The following is a 13,591-nucleotide window of genomic DNA, read 5'->3' as shown; positions in this document are numbered from 1 at the left end:
CATTGCACTTGTCATCATCATTGTTTTCCTTTTGATTTTGCATTATGTAATCATGCCAAAACTGAACACATTCACCTCTATATGGAACAGCCTTATTGCATCTTTCAAACAAGATGAAATCATATTCAACAAAGAATTATGTACTAACATTTTCAATGCCATTTTTTGTGAGATGATCATTTAATTTGGGAAAATTTAAGCTCCCATATTCAACCATACAAATAACCTCTTGCTTATCTTTACCATTTGTTTGCTGAAGACAAAAACATTCATTAGCAATGTATTGCTGTGAACCAAGGCATGGAACATCGAATGTATCGAAGGAGAAACATTCATATGCTAGTCCATCTTGTAATAGCACCATATCATGCTTTCAAGAGTGCATACCTAGACTTTCATACTCATTCCCCTTCTTGCACAATTTCATGTCTTGTAGGGACAAACTACCTATTTCATCAGCTGTGAGTATTTATGATTCTGGCCTAATTATACACTCAACCCTCACTTCCTCACTATAAGATATATCCTCATGAAAATTTTCCAATACTAGCTCATACAAGTTTGAGATTGTCTTGCTACATATATTCTCATGAGGATTCCTCTTTTGATAAACACCCTCTTGGTCTGCATCTCCATCACATGTAGTCTCACAAAATGCATTGGTCTCTACATATTCATATAATATCCTTATGTCATTAGCAATATTCATGTCTTCAGATCCATTGTTGTAATCCCTTGCTACAGTGTTTGTATCACCACGGAAACATCCATACTCCGAATCATTCTTTATGAAGTCGTCTGGCTCATCCTCATTCAAATTAACAGATCCAACATCTTTAAATTCCCCTGGATCACTGAAACTCATCACGGAAATAGTCACTGACTCTTGATCGATATTATCCACATTCAACTTAAAATCATTCATCAATAAACAAGTATCACTAATCATTGTGATGTTAATATCATTATGGTTCTCAACAAATGATTCCATCTCTACTCCATACAAGTCATTTTGAGCAAGAGAATCATCCTCACATATCACAATAGTCTGAGAAGAACCAAAGCCTCCATCCTCTTTATCAGCAAAGGTATCAATACTATCAAGTTCATCATCACGCTCATGGATTACAAACACTCCTAGATCTGGCTCATAAAGAGAACTATGAACATTGAGGCGGCAAGTGATATGATTCATATCTTCTTGCAGGGTCACACAAAGTGAATCAAGACTATCATAATCAAAGGTTTTCTTCTATGGTTCTAGCTGCATCAACATAGTTCAACCCCTGCTTTCTTTTCTCGGGATGTATCATTTCACTTGTGGTAGTGCTCCTACATTCTTTTCTTGCATCATTGTAATGATAAAAATGCTTATGAGCCTTTTCCAACACAATGTTGTCATTGTTTAAAACTCTCATAGTCTTATGGTCAAATAAAGATTGCAAATGCGCTCTGGAATGCATTATCTCTGTATATTGCTGACAAAAACTGTGATGATCAAATTTGTTTATATCGGTGGACTCTATCTTGTTTTGGCCACTAATCTGGGGTTCATATGAAATAGTTTCTTTAGGCACTTGTATACTAGATAATTGATTGTATACTGAATGTTGGACTGGCATATAAGAATTCGTTAGATTTTGAATCACTTCTAACTCACTCATGTATATTCCATTTCTACATGACATCTGAGTAACATTTGCTGGGTTACTTGCAACATTTTGGGGCAAACTACAATTTAGGACAATGGACTGGCAATTATCAGAAATAGATTATCATTCCTCGAATTACACTTTTTATTTTTATTCGAAGCTCTACTTCTAGGTTTAACTTAATACATCTTATCATTCCATACTTGGAGACCTTTTTATTATTCATTGCAATCTGAAAAGCTTCGTGCAAACTTGTTGGGTCTTCATTCGTCAGTCTATAACTCATTTTTGTGTCAAATGCACCCAAGTATACAACTAATGCCATTGCATCCTGAGGTTTGCAATTCTGAGGAATCTTCTTTAATGCCTTCATGAAACTTCGGTTAAATTATTCTTCATTCTCAATATGAATATCCATGAAGTCTTCAAGGACTGAGGATATACAGATTTTTTCACCAAACTGCTCATTAAAAACTTGCTGAAACTCCTCCCAAGAACTAATTGATCCCGGCAACAAATCTGAAAACCACTTTGGTTCCATCTTTCAAAGATCGCACAAATAATCTCATAATCACAACCTCGAAATCTATTTCATAATTATCTATCAAATCACTAAACTGCTGAAGATGTATATCCATTGATTCATCTATATTACTGCTGAATTTTGGGAGCCTATCTCTGATTTCAGGTGGTATGATATGTGGGAAACCATTAACACTACTAAAGTCTATAGCCTTATATCTTTCAGCGCTGAAACTTCTTCTACTACGTGACTGAGGTTTATTACATGGTGTGGTTATATTAAGTCCCACACAAGGGTGCTCACATTGATGATACATCTTGACAATTATGCTCTTACAACCTTTTCTTTACAACAAGAGATCTTAGAATCACACTAAACCTGACCTCAACAACTAAGATCTCACTCTAGGAAACATGCATACCTCTTTTCAGAATACATAGGAAACAAATGACAACCGAGAAGTATGTAGAAACTAACAACAATCCTTCCCTAATTTAGCGCTCAAATCACTTAAAGGGAACAAACACTTAACATTTTTTCATTTTCATAACTATTATCAACATAGTATCAATTTCTTGAGAATTATGACAATACCTGGAAAATTTACGGCAACTGCTAGACTCTCCCTTTCCGACTGAAAATATAGTAGATCTTGAAATTTCTTTCACAGCCTCATTAGGTTCTTAATTCAGAGTCGCGACCTCCTTAGTAGAGGAACAAATTTCAAGCAGCCAGAAGCCATTTGAGATATATATTCATTTTGGGCTTCTCCCAACAACAAATTCACACGATCCTTTTCAAATTAGCTGCATTAAAATTTTCTCCCGGTTGAATACTCCAGATATGAAACCATTTTCAGATCCTAAACACTCTTGACTCCTTGCCAAATGAATTTGCTACTTATCTCCCCAGTAGAGTCGCCATTTTTGTTGGTGATTCCAACTGATGTCATAGAAAATCCTAAGGATTTATCATCTATCCACAGACAACTAGACTCAGAGGCCAATGAACAAGAATTAACCATAGGTTAAATTCTTCTGCACTTCTGGCTCTGCTAAACCAAGGCGGGTGCACCAAAAATGTCAAAGATTTAACACATTTTACATTATACATTTAGACAACTAAGCAGATAATCCCAATGACAATCTACCAAGGAAATGAGACAACTCTTAATTCAGCTACGCTCTTGATATTAATCACTTTACAACAATTGGGAGCAGAACCCTAAGCTAAAACTGGAGGAAATGAGATAACTCTTAATTCAGCGGATCAGTGCCTAATCCATGGCGTAGAGTCAAAGAGCCTATCCAAATGCAAATATTAGACAACAGCTCATCTTAATTAGTGAGCTTGACTAGCACTAATGCTTGACATCAATGCAGCCCCTATTGTTACTATAGGGATTATTCTTACAAAATCCATAGTATACCCTCAACATTACTGAAATACAAATGAAGGAAATTAATCTCTTCCTTAAAGAGAACCCACAAACAATATCACACATTCACAAGATTTTTTTAAAGACAAATAATTGAACCCTTAATATTGTCATTTATGTAAGATAAGGAGTATATTATGGAGACAATTCTCTACAAAAATATCCATGACAAACCATAAACTAATTGACATTGCCCATCAGAATGTTTACATTCTTCCTTGTTTTAGACTTAGTTCGTGACTCAGACATTGCTACTACCATTTCTAGTAGTATTTTTCCCAAAATAATGCACCTACTAGACTCTCTCAAAACAATAGCCCTAGAATTCCTTTTATAACAATAAGGAATGCGACAAGCTTCAGGCTGTTTACAACTGGCCCTTCTTCCTTTTGACATGTTTATGAATTACAAGCATAAAATAAGACTCCTATTCAGAATAAGACAAAATTTGGATGATATGTACAAGAAACCATCTAGGTGGAGAATAAAATACTATTGAAGTTCAATTGCTTTGAGCTGTGCCACCATCGTGCTACGTGCCACCATCGTGCTACTTCTAACTCTGAGGGTGGAAGACTTGCACAATACTAGCTAGCAGAAGAGCTCATCAAACTAGAAGAGGAGCTCCACAACACTAGGAGGAAAGAATCCTCAAAACTAAAGGAGGAACTCATGGAACTAGAAAAGAAGCTATTAAAGCGGAAGGAGACGCTTAAAAGAAAATGTGGGGATTAGAAAAGGGGATCCGCTAACTTTCCCCTATCCTCCTTGCTCTGCTTCCGGTTCCCTCTTCCTCCTAGTCATTTGATGATGAAGGGCTGAGGACATGTTGCTTTTGAAAGGCCTTAAGCAACTGAGACTGCCTTTCAATATCCCTTTAGCTACAAAGCAGTTTATTGAAGTATCATCCACCCAGTATCATAGAATTTGCATGTTGTGAACATACAGTCCTTCTCTTTGTATATGCGCTTCATTTCTGAAATTCCTTTCGAATGAGCATGGATAGAAGTTTAATAACACATCAAAGCCAATACATTGGTCATTGACTTAAGAAAAAAGCTCAGAAGCTTTAAATATAGCTAAACCCACAGTATCATGCATGCAAAACACCTTTTCTGCTTTATGCCTTTTCAAAGGATTAAAACTTATCCTTTGCAGTCACTCAACCTCTAGTTCAGTTTCCTTTGATGACAATCGATCAACTGTACCCATGCAACTTTTCATGCCGTCATTCTCAATCCCTTGGGCTTATCACATATGAAGTCTTCTAATTGTCCTATCCAAAGATGATCTTCTACAGGTAATTAGTCAGCACGAATAATATTTAAAATCTCAACTTGTCACGATACGGACATTCTTTGCATGCTATTTCTTTTATGCCTTATTTATCAACCCCCCACTTCGTTCAGTAGGGTCAAAGTACCTTGACTGTCCTCATCAGCATTTCCCTATCCAATATGGCACCACAAAACAACGAACAACTCATTTGACCCTTTGGACATGGCAAGAAGATTACATTCAGATTCCCCTTTAATCAACACACACATGCCATGTTGGCTAGTAGGGACCACTATGCATTGATTCTCTTGGACCTGGTATACCCGTAAAGTCTCACCTACCTTGCATTACCTCTGCGGTAATGCGGGGTCAATATATTGTTTGGCCTCATCCTTTATCTCCTCTCCCGCATACCCGCACACATGTCATGGCAACATGCTATCACTTCGCGGGATTGTGGGGCCAATGCATCATCTGCTCCTTCCCCACACACCTGCGTGGCAATACTGAGATCTCTGAAAAAGGCCACGGTGAAACAAGGAGACTCTAAAAGGCATAACTTCAACCACGTGGGGAAATTGAATTATAACAAAGGGTCATGCAGTTCAAACTTAGGAAAGTAGGATTAGGCCTTGGGGATAAACTTAGCTAATCGGTTAAAACATCCTAGGGAACAAAAGAAGGGGCCAGTTGTAAGTATGAATATGAACCCATAAAATGGACCCCATGAAAGACAAAACCGGCTAAATAAGTCAATAGCGAAATAGAGACTGAGCCAATCCTAGGTGTTTAAAGCTTAAACACTTAGCCAAAAATTTTATCAGAATTTACACCTGAGACAATAGTCTTGGAAGAGCAAACCAGTGGAGGACAAAATTTACTAGTCCTAACAGAAGGAATGAAGGGAAAGAGGTGTATAGATGAGGAAAAAATTGTAGAAAGATTAGAAATCGTGCAATAAAAACAACACAAAATAGCTGTATTTTAATTTTTCTTAAGGCTGCCGAATCTAGTACAAACCTTGGCCCGCACCCATATTAGACGTGGACTTAGGCTGAACTCTAATCCGCACCCAGCCCTTGACCCCCGTACTCGGTAACTTAGAGTTTATCTTTATAAATAAATAATTTATTTATAACCTTTTGGTTATATGGTGAAAGGTTGTGACCTATTCACCAACCCCTTAGATTGCTTAACTATAAGCAATCATGAAGTAGTACATATAGTGAACATGTAGTAAATAAATTTGTATGTGCTAGAGGGAAGATTGTGCACGAGGGGTACATTATTGCATTGTATACCTATGTGAGACATTATGGAAAGAAAGGGAGGAAGAATATATTGTGAAATCTAGGGTCTTTATATGTTTGTTGTGTATACAAACATTTGTGGAGGTCTAATGAAAGGGTTTTCCCTTAAGTTATCAATTCAAGTATGGGTGTCAGTATGGGTATGGGTGTTGGGTATGGCAAATTTTTTTCCTTGAGTGCAAGTACGGGTTCGGCTATGTGTGTGTGTGTGTTCAAAATTATGAATTATACAATATAACAATAGTGATACTCATAATTGCCAATAAATAGAATATTCAAATACCTCATTCAAAATTTGCAAAATGAAAATACTTATAAATTCATAATTCAATGATTTGTCAAATCAAAATGTCATTACACAATTAAAATTCAAAATTACAATCAATATTTTATAGTCTTATATTGTTCTTCATCAAAAGCATCAAAGTCAACATTTAGTTCAGTTTCATTTGAACCATAAGCAATTGGAGTGCCACTCCCACTAGTTGTGTCATGTGTAGAAGTGCCTCATCTACAGAGACTTCGACAACATGTCCAATTGTAGCATTAGGACTTAGATCCCAAATCTTTGTCACACCTTCATTGTATTCAAGTGTCATATGACGAGAGACAAATATTGGAGTGTACATAGACCAAATCCTCAACTTTTTTTTGCACACAAATGGTTGTGCTTAACAAAGTGGATGAAAGAGCATGCACTTCCATTCCTCTCAGTTGAAGAAGATCTCACAACCTATTGAATTTGCATATAACATTTAGTATTTAATTTTGTAAATACAAAACATAAATTATAAAATCAATAGCAGTGAATGAAAAATGAGAAAAATAGAAAGCTAAATGATACATAATTGAGAGAGAATTTTAATTGCAAGAGGTTGCAAGTAAATAGATCCTTGACCATGTATGTACCATCAATCACGAGCATCTTTCTTTTGTTTGTCTCGAAGAGCAGCAACATCATGATTCCTTGAAGATATGAAGTGGCGAAACTAACTCAAACTAACATTTTGGATGTCTTCATCTAGTAATATCCTTCTAAATGCAGCCTTGTAGCCAATAGCAACCTCTGCATCTCTGTATGGTGGCACCCTCTTCAGCAAGGAAAGTATCTCTTAGCTATAATAATCTGGCAACAAAGCAAATGAGAAGAGATGTAAGGGTGTGGTCATCTTGTTCTAATGGTTTATAATGATGTTTTGCACTCTTTTGAAAAATGTTTTCGTTGGGTCTTGTTCCTTGGCTTCTATTATATTATTCATTTTCTCAACTATAGAATCCATGCCATCGTAAATTTAACCCAAACATTGGCGATTTTGTATTAGCATACCTAATCATTCTAGTGATGGGCTCAATGAAACTTAAAACATATTCTACACAAGTCCATCACTCATTATCTAGGATCAAGGCTTTTACTTTTTGGGCTCTTTTTGTGCTTGATTGCCTTCATAGATTCCACAAGCTATTGATGACCATGAAATTCAATGCCTCTCACACCTCCACAAGTCGTCTTAAGATGATTGTGTGAGATCCAAATCAAGTTTCGGCAACCTAACATGGTGTAAAAAAATACATGTCACATATTGACAATTAAAATTAAAAATTAAAAAATAAAATATATATTAACAAATAAAATTTAAATTAGTTAAATTACCTTCAAAAACTCCAACTTGGAGGTGGTCTTGAAGATGCCTTGTGAAATATGATGATTAGTCACAAACATTTGTATATCCTCACCCTCCGTGTAGATTTGTTTGACTCACTCAATTTGTGTGCCAATCTTTTGCAATATTAAATTGAGTGAGTAGACAACACATGGTGTCCAAAAAATGTGACCATACTCTAGACCTAGCTGCCCTAAAATATTTAGTGTTGTCCATTAACATTAGACAACATTTTCAAGGCCCACCATTTTAATGGATTCTATAAGGATATTGGCAATGAAACTTGCATCTTTCACTTTCCCCTCATAATCCATTGCATTCTAAAACATTGCCCCCTTTAGGGCACATTGCTATTACATTGATCAATGGTCTATTTTTGCAAGCTTTCCATCTACCAAACATGATGGAAACACCTATTTCAGCCATGTATCTCTGATTGCTCTCAATGATGCTTCTATTGAAGCTTTCTCTTTTGTAAATAAGGTGTTTTGCACCTTTTCATACCCAAGGCTAACATATTAGAAGGTGTTATTGGAAATGGTTATCACCATATCCTGCCAATATGGTGATTTAATGAGGTTGACAGGAATCTCATTGCCATAAATGGAACAAACAATGTTCTGATTTGCAATTCCCCCTGCTTCATTCTTGAAGGCCTTCTCCAATGGGCCTCTTTTATGCGAAGCGAAAACATTCTCATCTCTACAAGATGTTGGCATTGGCATGAAAAGATGTGGGCCAGCTGGTTGTGGTATGCCACTAGTAGGTTTTTGCAAGCTTTTCTTGGCAAGAGGATGTGCAAGAGCCTTTGATTTATTACTTGTTATGCCAGCACCCTCTTGTTTTTTAATATAAGCCAATATTTGATGCTTTGGCAACCCTTGTTTGTTTGGTGTAGGACAAACTCTTATTCCTTGTAAAGGAATATTGCACAAATGAGCTTTCACTTGAGAGTATGAGCTCTTATACTCTTTTGCACATTGGCTACAATGCCAAAGATAACCTCTATCTCTAGGAAGTTGTTCAATCATTGTCATATTTCGCCAAAGAGGTAATAATGAATCAAATTTAAATGAACTTTCTACATTTGCGGCAACTAAAGTAGAACTACCAGCAATTTTGTATGAACCGAAAACAAAAACCATTACAAATTAACAACCCTACAACTTGAAAAAAACAGCATTATAACCCCTTATTATGCATAAAAAGTTCAAAAACATTTTTAAAACTTACTAAAAAATAATTAAAAGAACTTTGATTTTTTTTGGGAAAATTTTGAAAAACTTCAAAAAATTATTCAAAACTTAAAAAAAAAATAAAATATTTACTCACCTTTCTTGGTTAAACCTTGTTTGTGTGGCTATTTCTCCCCTATATTGGTGTAGGTTTAACTCTCTTGTAGCCCTTGCCTTTGAAAAAAATGAACCAACCTTCAAACCCCAGCAATGGTAGCTTAGAGGAAAAAAATACAGTTTTGGCCTTTTGTGTTTATCAAATGAGGTGAAAACTTTGTTATGTCCTCACTTTAGGGTGACCAAAGCTTTTTGGGAGAGTTGTTTTAAAAAAATATGCTTTTGTATGAGTTTTTTGGGCCCCACAGGCCATGGTTATGCTTGGTTTCTCTAGGTATGCCCAGGATACGGCCCAAACGCTCCAGTGTGAAGGATCCAAAGGGGACTTGGGATACTCGGGGGCTACCATGAGTGTACTGGTGGGTATACCCAAGCTGAACCGGGACCCATTTCAGACCCATACAGGGACGGCGAGCTGAAATGGAGGACCTAGTAATGTAGGTTTTCCCTATGTACATATTGTCTATCGTGTTTTCTCTATGTTTTCTGCAATTTTTATTTCAGTTATTTTCTTTATGTAATGATTTGTTGCCTTCCCTTTTTCCTTTCTTTTTCAAATATAGCACTTCAAGGAAACAAGTGTTTATTCTTTGAACTTTATAGAACAATTTGTTGCTTGTTTTCCCTTACCTCATGTGTATCAATGTTTATACTTGTTTTAGCACGTCTATCTCTGTTGACATTAAAGGCTTGTTGTACTTGAATCTTGACAGACTACCATGTTCAGTTGTAGGCTTGCTTGTTCAAGGTCTATTTCAATTTGCTATGAATTTTATGCAAGGTTGGCAATAGGGATGGCAAAGATTTTATTCATTACATAGCAGCTATCCATTGCATTTAGTGGCCTTATAGATATGCATGAAAAGAAAGATAGATTTCCTTGTTCAGCAGGTGTCTAGACATAAATCTGTTACAACGAAGCAACTCATGGCTTGTGAATGTTAGACAATCTATTTCTTACACAGCAGATATCCATTTCACTTAGTGGCCTTATAGCGCATGCATGAAAAGAAAGATAGATTTCCTTGTTTGGCAGGTATCTAGACATAAGTTGCCACAACAAAGCAACTTATGGCTTGTGAAAGTTAGACAATATATTGCTTTTCTTCTACAAATGTTATCTATTGCTTGCAAGATGAAAATGGAGTTTAATATCTATTTATCTATCATTCATCAATTTGTGTGTGTATACTTACACAGACATGCATGATTTCTTTTCGCTAAATAATGAATTGCAGTATAGCTATTTTATTGTTGGCTTTTGTTCTTGATGGTTCTTTCTCTCTAGGTTCGGATATGACTAAGATTCTCATGGCAAGTGCATTGGCAAGAATGGAGCTCACAGATCAAAGTAAAGCTGCCTTGGGGCATGAAGGGGCAATATCCCCTTTGGTGAAAATGTATATGTCAGGGAAACTTGAAGCAAAATTTGCTGCATTGAGAGCTTTGCAGAATTTATCTACTCTTTCCCAGAACACAGAATATATGATCAATGCTGGAATCATACCTCCCCTTCTCCAGCTTTTATTTTCTGTTACCTCGGTTCTGGTGAGTTTGAAAGAGCCAGCAGCAGCAATACTGGCAAATTTAGCTGTTGCCAACAGTGGTCATGAATGGAAATGTGACTTGTCAGATGGCGTTCTGGAAAATGATGATATAATTTGTCAGTTACTCTCACTTTTGAACCTTGTTGGGCCTGTTATTCAGGGTCACTTACTTCAAGCTCTTAATGGTATGGCATGCCCACAAATGGCTTCTCAGGTTAGATTTAAAATGAGAGAAAGTGGTGCAATACAGCTCCTCTTACCATTTTTTCATGCCAAAGACAAAGAACTTCGAATAAGTGCTTTAGAGTTACTTTACTCCCTATCTCAAGATGGATCAGGAAGAGAGTTAGCAGATCAACTTGGAAAAACTTACATTGTTGCTTTGGTGAAACTTCTTTTGGTATCACTTAGAGAGGATGAAAAGGCTGCTGTTTTGGGTATCATCAGCAATTTTCCAGTAAATGATAGCATAATTACAGAAATTCTTTTACAAGCCAATGCTCTGCAAGTAATAGTTAGTTTACTTCACATAAATAACACTGAAACTGCAGTTCGGTCGGCACAGAATCATTTGGTGGAGAATGCTGCAGGAGCCTTGATTCGCTTCACAATTCCTTCAGATAAAAGATTACAACATCTAACTGTGGAGCATGATGCAATACCATTACTTGTGCAATTACTTCTTTGTGGGCCTCCAATTGCCAAGTCCAGAGCATCAACCTCACTAGCACAACTTTCTCAAAATTCCCTATCATTGACTACTCCAGTGTCCAAAAAGCGTAGTTGGTTCTGTATTTCTCCATCTTCTGAACTGATTTGTGAAGTCCATGGTGGTTGTTGTTCGGTGAAAACATCGTTTTGTCTAGTTGAGGCTGGAGCACTTGTTCCACTCCTACAGGTGTTGGACGACAAAGATAGGCAAGCAGATGAAGCAGCACTGGATGCCTTGTCCACTTTACTTTGTGATGAGATTTGGGAAAAGGGTGTCAATGCTATTGCAGGGGCACATGGCATTAGACCTATTTTAAGGCTTCTTACTGTTGGAAGTGCAGCAGCTCAAGAGAAAGCTGTATGGATCCTCGAAAGAATTTTCAGAAATGAAAGCTACAGATTAGAATATGGGAATCAAGCCCAAATGCCACTCATTGACCTTGCCCAGAAAGGAACTCCTGCAACGAGGTCTCTTGCAGCCAAAATCTTGGCATATTTCCAACTTCTTCAAAGTCAGTCAAGCTATTTCTGATCTTCCTTCAGCTTGAAGCACTTTTCAAACAAAATTGGCTGTTTCTAAATGCTGAACCGCAAAATTATCAAGCTAGTCACCTCTACTTTTAATATTCTTGTACTGTGTTCACCTTCACTCTAAAGAAATGCTCTTTACAGATAAGATACCACATGAACTGCTTGTATTATTATTTAAACCATAATCTATCTTTGTATGACCAAATTATTTTTGATCGTATGACTGAATGTGTAATTGTTCAGTCAACGACTGGGCTTCATAATGAGATTTCTTTCTTGTGCTACTACAGGTTTCAACTTGTGACACAAAGCATTTAAAATCCTTGAAGTGCTGTGCAAGAATTTTACCATAAAAGTGGATTACAAATAAATTTTTAGAACAGTGAGAGGAGTTACTTTTATCCTAGATTTTTGTGCAGGGACATACTTTATCGCCCACTTAAACTTGGATATTTGGGGGTGTGTAGGCAGGTGGTTGGATGCATGGAGATATTGAAGGTCAACATTTTTATAGATATGTAACTCTTATAATAAAAATTTAACAAAATTTTCCATGAAAGTATCACATTCAAGCCTCAATATGGATCTGTTATGTGCAGAGAGGTAATCAAACCACAAATGAAAGAACATAGGAAATCCACCTTGGGACTTTTGGACACCCATTGGCACGTATCTGATCCATGCTAAGATGGGTTTATGCTCTTATGGTTGTTGGGATTTGTTTTCCCACCTCTAAAATATGTTTCCATTCAGTTTGATACCCATGTGCAAGTGACATGAAGTTTATATGGGATTTGAAGTTTTAAAAGAGAATAGGACAGATTGTAGAATTAAAGTGAATTCTTTCCTCCAAAGCCAGTGGCAACTTAATTAATTGCCACGCTCTTTAGCATTTGCTTTCCCAAATGAAAATGAATTAGATCTACATTACAGTCTAGATGCTCTAGCAACCATACTGACAATGCACTACCTGATCCTGATCTGGATGCCTATCATTTTTGGGTATCTAATTGTGGGGTTTGAGGAGATGAGGGAAAATAACCTGTCATTTCAAAATCTCGTAAAAGAGGGTGATGCAATTTTCTGTAAGAAATAATATTTGCAGGCCATTGGGTAAATCTTCTCTGGTAGAGTACCATATGTTTGTATTTTATTACTTTTCTAGAGAAATTTATCAAATATAAATCATAGAAGGCATTCTTGCTGCAAATTGTGTGTGTGTAAAATGAACAAATGGCAAACAATTACCTAGAGTTACATAATGAAAATACAAGAATGAGGATAGATAACAAAGAGTATAGAAAACACACATTTGTAAAAGAATTGTACATTCTATGGGCCACTCCAAATTGTATGGTGTTGGTAAACAGATTTGTCACTGTGTTTGTTTATCTGAAACTGACCCTGTTTGCCCGAAGAGCAGTGACAAATGTTCCAACACTTGGAGAGATTGCAGTGAAACTACAATCTTCCTCTGCATTTGAGAGGGGCAGCTCCCTTGTATGATTGGGTTATTTGGGATTTTTGTGTACTTTTAACCTGAAAGTACATAAAGGAGAAAACACAAAACTAGGGAAAGATGACTAAA

The 13,591-nt window shown here is 36.6% G+C and overlaps 1 protein-coding gene across 1 annotated transcript in view; it reads left to right on the top strand.

The window, feature by feature from the left end:
- Positions 1–12,287, top strand: part of LOC131044038 (U-box domain-containing protein 44) — a 58,970-nt gene extending 46,683 nt beyond the window's left edge. Inside the window, exon 4 of the mRNA XM_057977305.2 lies at positions 10,503–12,287. Coding sequence (XP_057833288.1) covers positions 10,503–12,004 — 1,502 coding nt within the window. The 3' untranslated portion in view covers positions 12,005–12,287. The remainder of the gene's footprint in view (positions 1–10,502) is intronic.
- The last annotated feature ends 1,304 nt before the right edge of the window (positions 12,288–13,591 follow it).

The sequence above is a fragment of the Cryptomeria japonica genome, chromosome 6 (assembly GCF_030272615.1).
Source record: "Cryptomeria japonica chromosome 6, Sugi_1.0, whole genome shotgun sequence".
Lineage (NCBI taxonomy): Eukaryota > Viridiplantae > Streptophyta > Pinopsida > Cupressales > Cupressaceae > Cryptomeria > Cryptomeria japonica.
The sequence above is the reverse complement of the archived record's forward strand: the minus strand, read 5'-3'. Positions and strand labels throughout refer to the sequence as shown.